General features: G+C 38.3%; 1 protein-coding gene and 1 long non-coding RNA gene across 2 annotated transcripts in view; one reads left to right on the top strand and one right to left on the bottom strand.

Moving 5' to 3' along the window:
• The window catches only part of LOC105455143 (protein dead ringer), a 94,829-nt gene extending 85,320 nt beyond the window's left edge, over positions 1 to 9,509 (bottom strand). The window contains exon 1 of the mRNA XM_011698227.1: positions 9,363 to 9,509. Within this exon, the coding sequence (XP_011696529.1) occupies positions 9,363 to 9,485 (123 nt within the window). The 5' untranslated portion in view covers positions 9,486 to 9,509. The remainder of the gene's footprint in view (positions 1 to 9,362) is intronic.
• Positions 9,510 to 10,712: 1,203 nt separating this feature from the next.
• On the top strand, positions 10,713 to 15,273 carry LOC105455142. Its single transcript, XR_975084.1, has 3 exons — positions 10,713 to 10,765; positions 14,338 to 14,603; positions 14,834 to 15,273. It is a non-coding gene; the product is annotated as an uncharacterized LOC105455142 (long non-coding RNA).
• Positions 15,274 to 20,903: the final 5,630 nt, after the last annotated feature.

A 20,903-nucleotide genomic window follows, 5' to 3' on the forward strand; every position in this document is an offset into this window, starting at 1 on the left:
AAAAAAAAACGATCGCATTCCGAGATTGCAAGTATTTAGGTTAGCAACCGGCGCGATCTTCAAGTGTTGCGCGTCGTTATAGCTCACTGGACATTAATAGTCACGAAATAGAAGCCTTGGCTGGAATCGTAAAAATATAATTGCGCCGATTGCAACAACGTTATCTGGGCACTGGCGCGGATAATGATACGTGAATGGGCGCATTACGGCACTATTCTACTTGGCCGGGCTATCATACCTTGCGCGTATCGTATTATACATTGCGCGTTGCGTGCGACGTGCATGAACCTGTGTACGCGTGCACAAAGTATCCCCCACTTTTACTTGCGCAAATCACCATTAACGCTCACGCCAGTGAACACGGTGGCGTATCGAGGCGCTAAAGGAGAACGCCGTGCCATTTCGATAGCCGATCTTACATAAAATATTAATAAAAGTATCATTTTTCAAATCATTACCCTGTCCCCGATCCTACGAGATATCTATTTAACTGTCATTTTCGTTAGGTTACGATAAGGCTCTTACGTGTTCGCCTCTGATGCACTAGGTATTCCAAAATTAAATACGTATAAGGAAATTAAAAAGACAGCGTCGATTTCCAAAGCACAAAATCGTGTCCCCACTTTACTTGATCAAATACGCACGAAATTAAATTTAAGCGTCTCTTTTCTTCTGTTACGCGGTTCCACGAAACAGGCGGTAAGAAGTCGATGACCCGGTCGACCCGAAGGAAGCCGCGAGATTCCGAAGTGCAGAAGAGCGATGGACCTCGGTAAAGCAGGTGGAGAGGTAAGAAGAAAGGGAGACGAAAGAGAGAAGAAGAGAGGAGGCGAGCAAGAGAGGCGCGAGTAAAGTCAAAGAGTCAATAAGAGAGCTCGTGGACCTCAGTGGTCTGTCGAAGCGCGTCTCCCGCTTCGTTGTTTGTACGAGTTCGACGAAGAACCCGTTTCCCTCGAACGTGCACGAACGGCCTCGCGGACATCCATCCAGTACGAGTTTACTTAGGACCGCGAGTGATATACGCGATGGCTCAAATTAAATATTTCAACCGAGGGAGGCGGAGGGGGTGGCAGAGATATACCAAAAAACCATAAAATCGCTTTATGTCATTCGCCGACATGGATGCCCCTGTGATTGTGCTTCATTGAGGTATCAAAGAGACGACTTTCTACAATTCCTACTAGAATTTTTGCTAGAAAGCTATACATACGTCGGCAACTCTCGCTAATTAAATTATTGCGATTTTTTTTTAATTATATGTCGAGAGAAAAAAATGAATTAGTATTAAAATAAAATGTATTAGTGTGAGTGAAGAGTTGTGACGTAGAAAAATGAAATGTGACACAATATCTTCTTCTGCAAACTATAGAATTTTGACATTTTGTCAAATCAGCTTAAGAAAGAAAGGAAATGGTGAATATATGTATTAATGTAAAGAAGACGACCTAAAGGTTCTTTACATCCTCGTGCCACTATAACACCTGTCGAGATCCTTTCGGAGAGAAATCCTCAGACTCATACCTACAGACTCAGACCGTAGGTGTACCTATAGACACTCAGTAGTATCCTTATACTCTTATAACTCTATATATCTACACTCAATAATAGTCGCCATTTTACCCGAGGCGAGACATGAAAGAGAGCGTGAGAGAGCGTTAATTTTTAAAAGATATAGTTTCACTTGACTCAACGAGAATGACAACGCCCACATCCCATGATAGATAGATTGGCTTATCTAAAAAAATCTGATCCGACTTGTATACCGAGCCACTTTATACCATCCATATACATAGATCATCTTGCTTCCGCTTGCTACGCTTTCCATTAGAAAACGGAAAACGAGAAAATCTATTACGCCTTACATTTATTATAATGTATACTTTAAAAATTTCCGCACTTATTTTATCCCTTGAAAAAAAGAGGGCTCTTAAAATTCCTTCTCTTAAAATTGACGTGAGATATTTCATAGTTAATGCGTTTGATACTTTAAAACACCCTGAGAAATGATACCACCTAAAAGCAAATGACAAAATTTATTTCTTCTGTTCGGTGGAAATTTAGATAATGGAAAAAGCGTTTGCAGGATAATCTTTAAGGGCTGGATCGAAGGGAGCAAATCTCATAAGTCGATCCACGGTAGCTGCGCAGTTAAGAAACTCGTCGAAAGACGAAGTAATTGGTAGTTGCACTCTCGAGGTACGGCGATATCCGAGGTAATAAGCCAGTCCAGAATAGAAGATACCCACGGACGCGACTAGCTTTAGCGACCAAGTATAGCGTTGCGCGGGCCATTATGTTCGTTAGATCGGTAATCTGCGCTCCATAATGCGAGACAGCCAGTTGATACCGTGATTTTAATACTCGTGTATACTGATACACCGATACCAGCTAAATGTACTTTACCACATCCTGCGGATAAAGAGAAGCATCCGGTATAAAAATACGACTATAGAAAAGGAACTATAGAAAAGGAATAATTAACAAAGTTATAAAAGGCTAGCTGACTAGAAGACTAACGGTTATAACACTTTTACCACTTTTACAGGCTCCTACAAGCTGCTTGACGATTGCTTAAAGTCAATTTTTATTCAAAACAACAATATAATAAAAATCATAAAGGAAAGGCTAAAATATATAATCGCATTCCTAATATGATTTTAAGTTAACAAAGATTGAATTATATGTTACAAACTCCAATTTTGTATGAGATACATGATTAATTTTATATACATATACAAAGTAAATAATTTGATATATATATACAAAGTAAATATACGATAACATATGGAAAAATCGATTAACTGTAATTATCAATACCTTCATTCGAAATCGAGCGACCTCAGGGTTGGAAGGGAGTGTGGTTATATATCGTTAGTGGTTATATAGTTTACGTTAATAAAGAAATACCCGCGCCAGACATCCTTCGTTTTATGCACATTGTTATCTGCTAAACGTGCAATATCGATTCAAATATAGCCTCGTGTCATTGAGTGATGCAATAAAAGTCTTATATATTCTGATAAATAATTCTTATCAATGACTTTCATAGCGCCATTAAACGGGCAAGTATTACGAACAAAATTTCTATGATTATGGACGGAATTAAATTTACAGCTATCTCCATCGTTTATTATTCATAGAAATGTAATAATAATTATGTAATGAAAATTGTAAGAACCTATCGTAAGCCCCTAGCAAAATAAATATTCCGCATAATAATGAAGTGAGTTTAAATGTCTGGGAAAATAAAATTTCTTGTCGTTTATTATGGATAACACGGGGATTGACGCAAGTTTAACATTTTTTTGTAACCTACTTAAGAAGGCATCGTTAAAGCCAGAAAAAAAAAAACAAACCTTTCTCCGCGCATAACTTGCTCAACGTTGATGGAGACCCCCCCGAGACTGCATTGTTTTCGATAAAATCGGGTGTCATTAAGCGATCGATAATCGTCGCGGGAGGAGTGTGCGGAATAGTGTACACCGCGCGATCGTGCCGATCGTATCGAGCTTTTCGCCTTGTCCGTTTTAGACCCCCTTCGTCTTTCGTTCCCTGCATCGACATATCGATAATATCGGGCTAGATGACCGATTATCCGAGTCTTAGACACGCCAGCATAACCTGACCCGCGTTGGAATTTTACCCTAACGACATTTTTCTTTCAGACTTCTCTCTCGATATTTCCCCGTCTATACCTTTCTCTCAACCTCCGTCTTGAAAAAAACATATTCCGAAATCGTGAAGACATACGTAAATACTGAATTCTAATCGAAAAACAAGTTACAAATTTATAATAAAAACGTGTCTGCAAATATTTCTCTACGCAGCGTTCGCATCCTTTTTATATCCCTCCTCAAATAATATTCAGTATTTAACGACGCGATCAACGGGTTATGGATAGAAGCTGCGTTTTTCTTTCAATTTGCGGCATTGCAGTAAAATGGTCACGAGAATGTGGCAGGAATGCTCTTTATGCGGAAGAAGGGGGTGAGGGGTACATCATCGATTCGCGTTCGTCTCGTAAGAGGAGAGCTCGCGTACGTATAAAGGCAAGGCGTGACCGTAAGGCCGAGCGTGGACCAATCGCGATTCAGTCCTCCTCGTTTTTTTCTTCATTTCATTCAGAGACGCCCCTCTTTACCGCGCTACGATGCTCCTGCGCCGCCGCGTTGCCGCGGTCGCCACGCCGTGATTCCCCACCAGCAACGCGACGAGACTACCTTCTCCGCTCGCGCACCACCGCTCGGGGGATCGGGATCACGCGCACTGTCGAGTGTCGACGCGAGTTGCACGCGGATGCACGCGCCTTCCTTCCTGCGAATCGCGTCCGAGACGCGCTTCGATGCGTACGAATAATTTAACGCCCCGGGGGGGCACCCGGCCACCTGCCTGCTGCTCGTTCTCGCGTAATTAATAACGTTTCATCAACCCTCCGTGGTGGTTGTACAGTGTACACGATGGAATTCGTTGGGAGATTCATTGATCGATACCGAGTATCTCGCTTTTTTTTTAACATAAAACATAACATACAGGGTACAATCTTTATCTACCGCATTATTCTTTAATGACAAATTCCTCTGCGGCAGCACCAGGTCAATTTCTCCTTGAGAAAATTATTACTCGTCCCGAGCCTGATTCACGGATGCACCCTTAAAAAAAAAAAGAGGAAAAAAACAAGATCGGCCCTTGCAATTCTGAGCCTGACCTTCGTACGGATCGACCGTTCGGTGCAGGGCCCGGCCAAGTTCCGGCAGGATATTACTTCCAAAATCTAATTATGAGATCTTTATAGGGCAATCGTAAAACAGCCGAATAATAAAGGAGTTCGTAGCGCTTGAATCCGCAGAGGGCCTCGCTGCGTTTCTCTTCGATACATATAATAGAAGATCTATGTGTATCTTGGATAGGCCCCGTAAAATTGAACGACGAAACGTTTAGAAAGCTTCAGCTTCGAAGGACGTACCACAAAAATTGGTTCCTCCATCGGCACTATATCTAGCCCCCTAATGGAACCATCTATTCCGGATACATAAATACCAGCCATCGAAGATACAAAGCAATATAAAAGGCTACGATTTATGGCCCGATTTTCCATGCCAACTTTGGCTTTCGATGAATCGCAATTAAATATGGTATACGTCACGAGAATCGTATTCTAAAAAATCGGCAATAAAGAATTGCGAAAATTAATAGTGACAGCAGTTATCTATTTTTTTTTTTGACGTTCGGCATAGAGAAATATATCGCAAAACACAGAGACATTACACAATCGTGATTTCACGTTTCGGAATCAAATTTCCAGAATGAAATTTTGCGAACGACTTTTGTGAATGCGCGAGACGATACTTGTCGCGAGGCGACAATGCGTCATTACCATAAACGCCGGGGCCCGTCGTAATGAGATGTGACGTCACGACATGGCGTCTGCAGGTGAACGAGCAGCGCGAGACGCGGCGGTACCGTAGGTGAGCGCATTCGCTAGTCGATCCGATTGGCCGAAGGGGGAATCCCCGCCCTTGCGCCGTTTGTGCACACCGACGAGCCCGCGAATCCCCCCAACCCTCTCCTCCCACCTTCACCCCTTTCGCGCGACTTCTCCGCGAGAGCCTCTATCTTTTTCCCCCTTTCGCTGCTCTCCTCTCTTTATCCGTTCTTCGTTTCTCTTCTATCTCCCCGTTTCCTTTTCCCTTCCACGCACGCTGCACGGGCAGCGCGTCGTCGTGCCTGCGATAACGCACCCACACGCCAACACACCCCACGCGCGCCACACACACACACACACACACACACACACACACACGCACTGGTATCGCACACAAATTCTCAGGTGGAGACCTGTTTACACCTATACCTGTGCAATGACATGTACAGTGTCTTCGCGACAGAGATCCCCCCCCACTGGTATTAGATACACACACACACACATCTCTCTCTCTCTCTTTCTTCCTTTTTTTGCACCAAAATTGATCGGCGCTTACTCAACTGCACGCACGCTCTCGCGCTCTACATAGATGTAATTAGTATGATTAACGCATCGCGAAAATTCAAAAAAAAAAAGAATTAAAATCGCACGAAGCGAGAGTACGTCCGTGTCTCGCGTAAATTGGAACTTTATAAATTTCACTTATACGACTAGCACGCGACTGTAGATAATAATTTACAACTGCAATTATGCATTAAATTCCCAAAGAATATAAAACAAGCATAGATAGACGAAGGCCATATAGAGTCCAGTGTCGTAAGGTGAGAATTTAAGAAACGAAAATGCTGAAGCATTTATAAGTACAGTCATTTTGCAAATAATTACCAAAAAAGTATTAAGTATAGCTATTACTGTTAATAACCGAGAAAAGCGGGAACGTTAGGTATATGTATATGGAAAATAGGAAATTTAATCTCTCATCATATCACCTATATTTACATAATTACTTTTAGGTAATTATATGCATTTAGAGATCAATCTCCTTTGGCTTTCATTTCTAAATTAGATCTGATCTCAGTATAAATCTGTTAAACGTAATACCTACATATAGACATATATGACTTGAATAGAAATCCATTCATCAATTTAAAACTAACTTTTCTTGAAAAAAGAAATGTCTAACTCAAATATTCATAAAGATGAAAATACAGTTGCGAATTTTTAAAAACTAAATAAATAAAAATTAGTACGATATTACTAAAAAAAAAGTGCATATAAAGATAAAAAAACATAATTTTACAATAAAAGATTATCATCAGACGACAAATAAAATAAAAATTTAAATTATAGTTTTTGAATTTCTTAATCTTATCCGCTTTTACACATTCAAATCTCAAGGTTTAAATTTTTTTAAATATTTAGATATATTGTATCTAAAAATTATTTCATATAATTCAAAATAATGCAGAAAACAATCTACTATAAAAAAAATTTTTTTTAATTGACATTGATACATCCTTCACCCTTAAATAATAAGAGCAATTGTCACGAAAACGAAATACACAATGCGCCCAATTAACTTTTAAACACCCGTTAATGTCGGAAAGTCATGATGAAAATCAGTAAACATTCGTGCTCTCCTACAGGTTTCAAATAAATTGCCGTTATTAATATAAATTACAGCAATTATTCGCCCCGTGCACGAAACACTTAATATTAGGTTTCACTATTACTCTGATTCTCCTTTCATTCGAGCTGCTTATAAATAATTCAAAATGTAGATTTAGATATGTCAAAAAGTCGAAAATTTTAATTGCGCACAAAGTGATATGATTCTTATTGTAAAATTAGGCTGTCGGCCTAATTTTAAAATATATTTGTATATTACGAACGATAATCGCTTCGATCCCTTGCCAGCGGTGTCGCGTTACCAATTTTAACGCAAATAATACTAAAGGTTATTTTTCCGATACGTGGTTTTCATGTTATATCGGTCGTTAAATTTCACTGATAAGACTCGATAACTTTCTCAGTAAATAAAAAGCCAAGGTTAAAAGATTATAAAAATCGCAAACATTAACAAATATGAATACATACAAATTGCATAAACCAATAAGTTGTTATATATTAAATGTATGATAAAAAGTTGCTAACGAAGCAGAATTTACATATGTACAAATAACAGCTAAGGAAGATCCGCACGGGTAGACCTGTTTTTTTCTGTTTTTTTCCCCTAAGATTTTGACGGATGCTTTTTATAAATATACCGAAATGTGAATTTCACGAAGCAGAAATAATCAAGGGTATAAAACACATATTTAATGTGAAGGAAAACATTCGCCGAGTGAGCGCGTGCTGCGAGATTGGCGTTGTTTGTAAACTAATATTGCTTTACCAGCGCACGAGCGTCTTTTCTACGTATTTCGACGGCGATTACGATCACACGGATATTAAACTCAAACCTATTGAAAATCTTACAAATATATTACGTAGTACCAGACTTTAATTCCGCGATTGTGCAAAATAATAAATGTGTGTAAAAGATTTCCTGCTATAACTTATTACATTCATATACATTTTTATATCTGTCTACAAAAAATATAAAAGTCTCCTATGCAATAATATAAGTAATAAAACGCCGATATTTTCATATATAAAAAATTTCTTTATATCTTCGTAACATTCTTGCCTTTTGTAGATTGTGTAAATTTATGCTAACGCTTAGTAATTTTTCAATAAGTTTTACTTTATATGTACACATATACTGCAAATCCAAGTGTGTAAATCTGTAGTCACATTTTTACGCATTTATATTTTCACACATTTTATCTGTGTTTTACACAGTTAAATGCATATTTTTACACGGTTAATTTTACAATAATATGTGTAAGCATGTAAAAAATATGCATTTAACTGTGTAAAACACAGATAAAATGTGTAAAAATATAACACGCGTATAAATGCGTAAAATGTGACTACAGATTAACACACTTGGATTTGGAGTATAATTATATAAATAAACGATTATATATATAAAATAATAAAAGATTATATATTTCTACGGTTTATACGTATATACACGTATTTTCGATATCCAATCCTGGAGCATTCAAAAAAAATGCGAACGGTCAGCCAATCGACCAATCAGACGACGCATATATTATATCCGACATTCTCGATATATTATATTTACCGACTCTTTCCCTATAGTTCTCTGTAGTCCGATTCTCCACAATTTTTAAACCTCGATCGGCTAAATCATTTGCGTCCGTTTTTACTGAAAGGTCGTCTGAATTTAGGAAGAAAAGGATATCGACTTTAGGTACATGAATTCCTTTTTCAGGAATCAGAGAACTCGGGAAAGAATCGACAAATACAATATATCGAGAAAAGCATCTAACGCATCATCGTCGTCTGATTGGTCGATTCTCCACAATTTTTAAACCTCGACAGATCCGATCTCAAGGCTGTTCAAAACCGCATGAATATCGTATCTAGCAATTTTGGTCTTTGGTGAACCAAATCACTATGGATTTATATTTCGTCTCTAAAAATAGCAAAGATTTTGAGGCGTAGGTATTTTTTGACATATGTTTGTTCGACGAGAATCCAGGTAATCCGTCATAATTTTAAATCGAGAAATGCAAATAGACTATAAATCGTGCGACCGTGCGTTACTCTCGCAGCGATAAACAGAAGTATACTATTCAAAAAGGAACGTTAAAGTGACGCGGTGGATGTGTAGCGATTAAATTAACCTCTATCCGACCGAACACGCGTTTTTTTTCAACACTATTAACAATGAGACACGTCGTTACGTATCAAACATCTCGTTGTTTATACGCATCAATTTGGCGGTATTTACACGCGGCAAATGTGGAGCACTAAGGCATCCCGACAGAGAGCCGGCGCTTGTGTATAGGCATGAAAGAAAACTTACCAAAGAACCTTCCGGCGTCTGGTGCGAACCATTGGCTCCATTTGTCCCATTTGTTCCATTGGCGCCGTTGGCTACGGTTCCTCCGCCCGTATTCTCCATGTCATGCTCGTCGGCTGGGTCCATCGCGTAGGATGGCTTCGGATCACCCTTCACCCGAATTTTGGCTGTTTTACTGCGACGCGTTGATTTACGAAACTAGCGTTCGCGCGCTATGGGAAATTCGCGAAATTCACGGGGGGAGGCCTCTACCGTACGCAAATGCGTTGCGTTTTCTCAAATACGGTGTGAATATAGCCGGAGCGTCGCGCGCGCGCGCGCGCGTGAACCAGATACGGTAGATAGTGTGTTCCGCGCCGCAAGTGGATATAAAGTTCCCGTCGGACAAACTCACACGCCTCGGATATATTCGCGCGAGGGAGGATTTTATCAAAGTAACGACACTGCGAGCAAACGGTCACGTCGAACGACCGCGAGCTCAACGATCATGTCTCTGCACAAAGTTTCGTCGCACTCTCGTCGCCTCTTCCTCTTGCTCTTCTTCTCTTCCGCGTCGTTTCCTCTTCTCCTTCCTCACACCCGCTCCGCGGAGCAAGCTTTGCTCTCGTGTGCTCCTAAAGCGCGCGCGCGCAGCAAAAATACGCGCACAACACAATTGACTTCTACGAGATGCGTATCGAAAAAAAAAAGAGGACGATGCCGTACGGAGAACGAACGAAATGTACGAACGTACAGGAGAGCAATTTCGGAGATCTACGACGACGCCCGGATTACAAAGTAATGACGGGATAGATGGAATGGGATTCAAAAGGAAGACTAGAAGGACGAGGAGACAAAGAGAAGGAGCAGGCAAGGGAGAAAGGGAAATTGAAGGAAATAGCTCGATATGATCGGTCGAAATGGGAAGAGAGGGGATAAATTCAGCTCGATAGAATCGAAGGAGATGGCGATTGGCGATGCGCGCAAGCGTTGCGGGGGAGGGAAGTGTGGGGGGTGAGAGGAGCGTCCGGACGTACCACACGCGCGACAAAAGATTTTCGATGCGGTAATTACCGACCGATTTCGTTCCGTTCGTGAGAGATCACGGGTTTTACTGGCTCGACATCGACGCGACTCGGCGACGCGCGTTACGCGAACAGCACACGCCAACGGATCAGCTGGCTTGCGTGGGATCCACAACGCCGGCACGCAGGAACGACAAACAACGACCGACGCGCGCGCTCTCACGTACTATCGCGTTCTGAAGGCTACGGGGACGCCGGGGATTCGGAGAGACCGGATTCCAAAGCCGCTGAACCCCTTCTTCTTCGCAACTTCTACCCCCACCAGCACGCATTTATGCAGCGCTGCGCCCTACGTGGAGGAGGGTCTTGTGATAGACGCACGCGTGCGAACATCGGAATCAGGTAGGCGGCAGCCGAGGGCAGGCACGCCCGCTACCATATACTATACGTGGATTTCTGTCTCTCTCGATGAAATTCTTGATTCTTTCTTCTCGGTTTCCCGCGTTTTTTCCTTGTGACATTTATACTCTTGCTAACTTTCCGCAGGACGAACTTGTAAATCATCACGAAAAACGCCGTCGAATTTTCTGAAAAATAAAATATCGTTTTTTTTTTATTTCGATGTTATACAATTCGACTCAAATAATATATATAATTAAAATTATCGGTTATTTATGATACTTTTCTGCAAAAATCAAATACTTATGTGACAGCAAAAATTATCGTCACTATGAGTATTTAGTAGATTTGTGTCAAATATTAACAAAATTTCAAGATATCGTATTATTCAACAATGTTTGTATTTTTATACAGTATTATAAAAATCTGAAAAACAGGGACAAAAAATATAGAGATTCGAACTTACAAGCAAAAAAGTTCTCAGTTCTTTATTTCAGTGTACAAGAAAAGATAATCTTTTTAAAATTTATAACTTACAATTGAAATTTTTATACGTAAGAACACGAAAATCTTAAATTAATTCAAAAATTATGTTATAAACTATTCTTTTTGCATAATAGAAAAATGAGTTATTTTAAAAATGTACAATGTTTAACATTTAAAACTTTAAATTTAATATTATTATAAATATCTTTATATTATACCAAAGTTCTACATTATATTATATACATATAAATGTATATTTTATATACACATACACCATCACACACATATGCAGCACATTTTATCCGAGAAAGAAATAGAATTTTCTGAAAAATAAAATATCGTTTTTGTTTTCTCATTTTGATGTTATACAATTCGGATAAAATATTTAATTGATTTATGATACTTTTCTATAAAATCAATTACTTCGAGAAACTATACTATACTATAAATATTAAAAATAATTAATAAAAAAATCTAATATAAAGAATACAATCTCACAGGAAAGGAAATTTTCCATAGAGGAAGGTCTTTCGCCGACACATTCAGTTCTACTATTAATCATTCATTATGAACTACAAAGTGGCTACGAGACAATTTAATGTGATTAGTTGGATCTAAAGATAAGAATCATTCGATTTAGCCGCTTAATAAGCAATTGTAAAAAAAGAGAGAAAGAGAATATTAATTTCATCTATTAATTATTTTAAGTTTTGTAACCTAACCGCCTATATTATTATATTTATTTTATTCAGAAAGTTTGTCTCCCGAAGAATAGAATTTGACAATAATATTAAAATAAAATATATTATCAATAATATTAATAATATATATAGAATACTATAAAATTTTTTAGAGAATCTCAAAGAATATTCTTTTAGGAAAAAAAAATTTTGGTCTGACTGTCGGTCTTTTCCTTTGAAAGAGATTTTCGTCTTTCGACTAATTCCTTTTATCAGTATAACTATTGAGTTCTACACAGATTTGTAGGTACTTAGAATTCTTTGTAAATTTCTCGTACACAGGAAATACCACGGTACCAAATCCACGGTTGCTTTTATGTAGTAACCATGCATTCGAAAAATAATATGAAGCAATAATTTTCAATTCACTTGCATGCAAATTAATATCAAATAGGAAATATTACATAAAATATCCCAAGTATACGATTTTGGTAACTTTCTTATTTTTTTATTCGCGAAAGTATCGTGCATAAAATTGTCTTTAATGATTGCGCAACGTATCTATATTATCTTATGGATGTACGGTTAATCGTGAGTAAACAATTTTCTATGTTTACTCACCTGTACCCACCGTCTACCGTGTATTTCCGTTCGAATGCTGGTAAAGATAACAATAGAAATCTGAAGAATAACGTTTAAATGTCCCTTATTTTCCGTATTTTCGACATAAAATTACGGTACGAGATTACACGTGATTGGAGGCTTCAAAAGCCGTTGTTAGCGCGGGATGCTCGACGATTATTTACACGTACGCGCTATTGATAGACATAGGAAACTCCTTTCTGCATTTTCTAACAAATGTTTATGCGTACGGCGCCGCAAACCTACGATGAGTTTTTCGCTAAACACAACGGTTTTTACTTTTTATTTTATTTGTTTGCAAGTTAATATCATTTTTAATTTAATAGATATACAATTTATATTTAAAAAATATTTTTATTATTTGACTATCCAGATAGACGAAAAGATATCTTTCAGACTTTTAACAAATTTGTCTCAAGATGTCCTGTAGTTATAATTTCGAAAAGATATATTTTGAGATTATTTAGATATCTTTAATGTATCTATTAAAAATATTTTAAATATCCTTTAAGATGTCCATAGATATTTTTTAAATATATTCAAAACCTTGATCTCTAATAGCAAAATTTATTGGCACATTGACTTAATATCTTCAATGCATGCCAATGTTTAATCATGATTAATGAATTATTACAACAGTAGTACTAACGGTTCCACTATAGCTAGTACTTTTAGTAAAAGGGTTTTTAAGTATAACATGATAAATCGTTTCTCAAGTGACGTTTTGCACGAAATAGAATTTGTGCTGTTATATATAGGTATGCCAAATCTCATATAAACAGATTAATGACCGGCGTCCTTGTATTATCTATAAAGACTTATAAAGGGAAAAGATTTATATCGGAAAGAAGAAAAGACTTATACAGAACAATGAAAAGACTTAGAAAAAAAGGAACCTATAAAGACTTATAAAAAGACAATGTGAAATATCATCTGAGCGTTGACAGATGTACAAATCAATTATATTCTAATTTATATCGGAACAATCGAAATAATGTGTCATTGTATTCTACTCGATATCTTTCAAAAAAATATTATTTGAAGAAATGGATAATTTTTATGCGATCAATGTGAACGATCGTTGAGAAGAAAGACAAAGAGGGAGAAGAAAAGAAAGACGAAGAAAAAGAGACGAGTACACGGTTCTCTCCCGGTCAGTGTTAAACTTCAACTCTTTCTCGCCGCTTCGTTCTCCTCTCGACTGTGCGGGCAGTTAACACCCCGACGGCTGTTTGATCCCGTCAGTAATAAGGCCCATCTCGGGTTGTTTCGCGAGATAGCATCCTCTTCGTTTCGTACTTCTCGTTTTCCTCTCTCCTTCGCCTTCTCAGCTATCTCTCTGCCTCTTCTCGGCACTAAAGCTCTCCTTATGCAGCACACCAATTTGATTCTATCGTCCATTAAAACTAATTACATTTTTCTCGCTCATTTATCAATACCCATTATATCGCGTATCTTCACAATTACACATTTAGATTATCTTGCTTAGATGTAATTGATTGAAAAATTGTATCTTTTAAATTCCGTAATCGGTCGTCGTACGACCGATATTCCAACTTGCTTAAGTATGCACTGTATTTGGAATCAAATTTCATTATTTTTTACTTTCCTATATTTAGTTTTTCTCCTGCATATAATCTGGCACTTCTTTAGTCTCTTCTTTATTTTGCCCATTTTTTTACACATTTATACACATATCTGCATGTACACTATACACACACAGATAACACATTTATTGTTAACGTACATGTATAGTATAAATTGCAGGTAATTGCAACCCATGGAAAATACCTTCAGACTTTGCTACGGTGGTAGTGGCGGCGATGTTGGCTGTAAAATGGAGGCGAAGAAATTACTGCAAGTCTAAAATATTAAACTACATAGGCAATCTACACAGGGCGTGTATAGGATGGTTGAAGCCGGAACACAAGAGTTCTAACAATAAGATGAAAGAGTTCTAAGAATGGAAAAAGAGGGATTTAATTACACAGTTTTTGGGCGGCTCGTTGTTAACACATGAGCGTGACAAGAAGGTGATAATATAAGCATCGACAACAAAATCGGATTCAGAATTTAAATCGATAGGAAATAGAAAAATAGAAAAGTCATTTATTCTTTCGCGATTTCTCAATCTTTTGTTAATTTCTTAATAATTAATCTGTAATCATTAATCCTCAGTAATTATAAATTATTATAATGTCATTTTATTTCCTACAATTCTGAATAATATAGATTTCTATAGAATTTCTATTATTGTCTCCAGAAATAAACGTGAAGCCAATTTAATAGGAGAAGGAATGGCCACCTTTGGTCCATGATCTATGATGTGATCAGTCATGACCAAAATATAGAATATGTTTAAAATTCAGTGGATAATAAAGATAAAATAATACATTATTCGCATTATGCATGAAACGGAACGCTGCACCCTTAAATATGTACTGAAATATATCTATATGGTTATCAATTTTATAATTTTATTTCCGCATTTGCAATGAAAGAACTGCACTCTTATATAAGACATCTCCCTATATTCGTGCAAAAATATGTAAAATAAAAAAGTAAAAAGTCTTTAGTTTTCACTTACAATTGTAAAAGATATATCCGAGGTAATGTTCACAGATTAACACCAAGTCTGCAGTCCGATTCATGCTCAAATAACGCTCAGTGAGCATTATTTGCCCTTATGTTTAACATTCGATAAACTACAAGGATGAAATGATTTGAAGAGCGCTGTGAGTATGATCGGAATCGAACCGTATAAGCCCAATATTCGAGAAGCACTGTAAAATAATTGAGTGAATATCGGATCTCGATTTCTATACCTGATCCAATTATAACACGTTTTAGAAATCTAGATATTCTATAGAAATCTGTAGAATGAGACTATAGCGATTTATATATATTGTTGGAAGTTATAAACGTGCTCCCGCAGCGAGGAATGTACTTTTCCTTGACGGTGCGTGTCAAGAATACATCCATTTCGCATCGAAGATACATTGTTATCAAATTTGTGCAGTACGTGCATAATTTATGCTAATAGCGTGTATAATACAAGAACACGCACGTCCACGTGCTTCCCGTTCATCCGCCCGTATACCCAGTTACCCGAATGGAAAATCGGACACGAAAGTTGCGGTCACCGTGAGGGCGCCGGCTTTAAAACGTATTATGGAATTCGCATACATGCGTCGTCGAATTAATTCGATGAATTAACGGTACTTGTATCAATAAAATTAAAATTACCTTGAATTTCTCACAATGGCGCTTTCTTTATTTCATATTTTAAGTCTAAAGAATATTTTATTTTTTCCTACAACGTACCGTTATTAAATATATTCTTTCGACGAACGTTAGATTCCTAAAGGAATAGACTTGTAAAAGTTAATGTGATAAAGGTGTCACGATGTACATAGAAACGTGAATAGTTTGCGAAGTACCTACATCAGCGCGCGCGAATAACTAAAAGATTTATCGTCTATCGAATGTAGATATTCATATACGTTCGCGGCGTACCATGTATGTCCAAACATGTATAATCGGGCGTACTCATAATTATACGAGGCGGACGAGAGTCCGCGGTCACATCCAAAGGAAGGATGTTTGAGAAGCCGCGCCTCGAAACGTTCTCTTATTTCTTGGCACCTTCGATTGACAATTCTCAGGCTAACCGCGAGCGAGCGGTACGAGGCTGGATTATTTGCTCTATCTTCGTCGACGAGATTTCTCGTCACCTTCTTTTCGCCGCGGAAACTCTGCCATGCGGTTCTCCGTTTCTCTCTCTTTTTTTTCGTCTCTCCTCCTCCTCGTGTCGATGGCATACGTGGCCGCATATAAGGATGTACCGGGAATGTACATTGACTATTACGGCCCCTCGTGCTTTTATAGCCCGTCTGGGTGGCGCACATACCATTGCCATCTTGTTAGCCGCGATTAAATATTGATGCAAGAACCGATATCCAGCCTGTAGTGATTTTCTCGATGGTTCGCGGAACGGCACGCGAGAATCTAGGGCGGTAATTTACAATTACGCGTATCGCTCGCCAACTTTTTCTACGCGTTAATCCGCCGAGATCGTGCGTCGAAACGGTACGACAGGAATGATTCACTGCCGCGAAACCGTTGCGTACAGTATTTATAAATAAAGCCGCGTTGAAGAGCTGGTAAACCGCGATTCCTAACGGCCATGGTGTTAATTTGTTCCTCGCCGATGCGTGTCCATTATTGTGCAAATTGTCGACGAGGCAGATTGCGCGAACGTCTGACAATGGGGGATCGCGCGCGAGTCTGCGTGCGCGGTTGTCCCCACGGGGTGTTAAACTACCCCATCGTTAGTGTGCCGAATCAACCGGAAATTCCAGCTTTCGTCGCTTCCGTATTCATTCAACGAGAGATGCGAGATACGATGAAAAAGGGAGAAGAGAAGCAAGTCGTTTCCGAAGGAATTAGCTAAGGTGAGATAATGCCGAACGTAGACGTACCAGCCCCCTCTTGAGTCGGCTCGATTGTCATGAAAATATTTATTATCAGAAAAGAGAGAGAGAGGGAGACACGACAGGACAGCACTCACTGCCAGAACCTGCATGTTTCCAGATAATTAGAGATCGACGGCTGTCAAGATTCTATGAAGATGCTGCGACAGCTGAAACTGCTATGCAAATCTTTGAAGGTCTATCTATTCATCTATATACTAAGCTCTATCGATGCTTCCTACGTCTGATTTTTTTTCACAGAAGGCGATTTATGGCATTGGTTGTTAAGCTAGTAATTAAATTGACCTTTGAGATATGCATTGTACAAGAATATACATACGGTTTTTTCTTTTTTTTTTTTAGTAATAAATCTACTTTTATGAAACATAAGACAGAGTAAATAAACATGGCAGAGAGGAGAGAGAGAGAGAGAGAGAGAGAGAGAGAGAGAGAGAGAGAGAGAGAGAGAGACTTAAAACATAATCTGTTTTCCCTATCTAGTATTTTCATACTTTTATCGTTTTTTTTTATTATTATTTCTGCTATCTCGCGTATTCATGGCGTATATCGAGGGAAAATGATTATCTAGCAAAAAAAAAGAATTAGTTGGAGAAGGAGGTGGAGGTGGAGGTAACGAGACGGGAGCGAGACGGGGAAAGATTGCTCCGAGACAACCGTGAGGAGATCGCTTTCGGGATCATTAATTATCCTAGAAAGTGCGAGAACGGGCAAGATATATAGGGGGAGGATGGTGGCAGCGAGGAGGGAGGAAGCTGAACGAACGACGGATAGAAAAGAGAGCGAAGGAGACGGCAAATGTCGCCACTGCAAACCGAAATTACTGTCGAAGATTAATGGTCCTTTACGCTTTATTACAAGTATTTATAGACCGATCCTCTAAATTTCTCGTAAAGTTAACTTCGTACCGTACAGAGCAGTAACATTATCCAAGTTTTTGCCTGGAAACGTAGAAATAGATTGAATTTATTTCTATTCTCACAATCACTATTCTCTATTATAAGTGGCTTGACCATCTATACACCTGAAAGAATGATATAAAGAAAAATGAATGAATTTTTTCTCCAAGATTTTAGTTTTTTTTTGTTTGCAAGATTCTTTCTTGCAGAATTTCCGAAACCGTTTAAAAGTCTGTTTTCTATTCATGTACTGGACTGTACTAAAACTTTCTTTCTCACTTTTGCTAGATATCGCAAACATATTAGGGTACAGCGGTGGTAAAAATTTTAAGATACATTTTATTAGATCAATGTCTGATCTAATAAAATATATCGTAAAATCTCTTATTTTTCCGAAATTCTTGCAAATGCTTACTGTTATCCAAATTACCCCACTATTGAAATTACCCCGCTGTACCCTATATATTTTACTTCAAGGCTTACTGCAAAGAATGTATACTAGTTCAGATATAGAAAACCGATCATAAATGTAGTATTGAAAAGATTTTTAAGACAGTATGAAGCAGTCTGTATTGTACACAGCAGTAACATCATCCAAGTTTTTGTCGGTAAATATCGAAATAGATTCAATTATTTCTAGACAATTGCTATTCTCCATTATAAATCGTTTGACCATCTATGTATACCTGAAAGAATAATATAAAGAAAAACGAGTGAATTTATTCTCCAAGATTTTAGTTTTTTGTTTGCAAGATGGTTCTTGTAGATTATTATCGAAACGTTTAAATAGTATTGAACAGATTTTCACTCGGAACCAATCTTTTTCATGAAAATGCTTGTATAGACGGAACCTTCTTTTCTTTCTAGCATTAATTATACATTTGCCTTAAATCAAGCAAATTGATTAGTATTAAACGGTTATTTAAATGGATGATCATTTGGCAACATCAACATTGTTGGCAGATCAACGGTCAAACCAAGTTACAAGTTCTCATCCGATCATTTAAGTAATGACATATTTGTTAGCTAGATAGTGGATATAAATATCGGACAGATCCGAAAATATTTAAAATGTTTTTTAACCTTATACTGTGAATATAATAATATATTATTCTATTTTTTTTAATTATTTCATAATAATTAATAAAATCAAATTTTTTCGAAGTTAAATGATGTTTTTCTCTTCATATTTTATTTAAAAAATTATCTGATCTAATTTTCGAAAAAATGTGATTTTATTGATTATAATTTGATCAATAGATGCAGTATTCAACATTAGGTTTAAAAAGAAAAAAATTAGATTTCTTTAGTATTTCGCTATGCAATGAAGATTCATTAGAATCGAAAAGTACGCAAAAATACGGACGTACATCGTACCGATATATTATCGTATCGTACCCGCATACCAATGGTACTCATCGCATTAATTAACTTCAGTCCAAACGTTTGCTCTACGTACGATGAAAAAGACTGGCGGAATGAAAAAAAAAAACAACGTGCCTTCTTTAAATAAATCGCTGGGAGTGACGGTTGCGGGAAGGAAGATTAACGAGCGCGGTGTGTCGTTCGATTCGATACGTCGAATTAACGCGGGACAGAAACGAAGCTGCGTGTATCGGTTATTAATGACTTACGGGGGGCTGCCAATGTAAATGTTAGCGATGCCGCGCGTACTTGGCGTAATCGTCGCTTTGAATCGCTTAGAGATGAGTATACGTGCCGATGAATACCCGTCAGGCCGACGTACGGCCGTGAATTGAACGATAATGGTCGAAACGACGATTAATTGGCCGTAATTGGGTGTAGCGACGACAATGGCGTTTAAGCGCCCGTTATTAATTACACGCGCGCGGCACAAAAGGTTATATACCGTTGAAGGAATCGTTTCGCATTTTTTTTTACGGCCCCGTCCCGGGATCCCATTTTGAATACATTTAACGATTTACGCAGCGAACTCGTTTTCAGGAAACTAAATCGTTATTGCTCGTCTCTGTGGAGGCTAAAACGAATTCCAGTCGCGCTCGTTGCGCGTATATACACGCGTACGTGGAGGGCGTGGGGATGAAAAAATCAACCACCGCCCTCCGTTGCCTGAGTGGCAGGTTCGCTAATACATACCCTCGCGTCCCGCCGCGCGTTCGCCTTCTCCTGCGAGCAATATCACCCCGGTTTCGCCGATGTACCGAGATAGACGAAGACAGAAAACGGTAGGGTCGTCGGTTAACGATGATACGAGTAACCAGGCAGAGGCAGAAAGAGAAAGAGAGAGAGGGAAAGAGAAGGAAATGGAAAGCGCAAGCCCATAATGTTGGGGGAGGAACCGGCTATCTCGTGCCAATCTTCTCGACGTTTTCTCACACGAATATTCCTTCCCTTCTTTTAAATATATTAAAAACAGGGACTCGAACCGCTGTAATATCGATCCAATTAATTCTTGACGGGTTACAACAAATGCAGAGAAACATATTTTATGGCAGATGTCGCATTTTCGTTGCCTGTGCAAAATATACGATATGACACAGAAGTATAAGTCACCCGGGAAGTTACCTATTTTCTTACTGTATAAATAATCACTTGGGGTGATTTTTTTTACCACTTCAGCAGCGAGAAATATAAAGCTTACGGTAATTTTCTTTTGACTTGATTTGCAAGTTAATAATAATCAGCAGTAAACACGCTCGAATTTGCTTCTAATTTTTGTGAAATTTTGTGGTTCATTTGCGGATGCTGCTGTAGGCGAGCCGTTAAAGAAACAAGGGAAAAGACTATGCAGCAGATGAAACAGCAGGAGATGGGAAAGGTCCGATCTCGAGATAATAGCACGAAAGTTAGTCGGCATCGTTAATCTTGTCGTAGGTCGACGGATAGACTCGTATGTACGAGTGTGTACTTGAGTATTTGCTACGAGTACATCACGAAGCCACACCCCTGGCGTGAGATACGA

The sequence above is a fragment of the Wasmannia auropunctata genome, unplaced genomic scaffold (genome assembly GCF_000956235.1).
Source record: "Wasmannia auropunctata unplaced genomic scaffold, wasmannia.A_1.0 LD335921.1, whole genome shotgun sequence".
NCBI classification, from domain to species: Eukaryota; Metazoa; Arthropoda; class Insecta; order Hymenoptera; family Formicidae; genus Wasmannia; species Wasmannia auropunctata.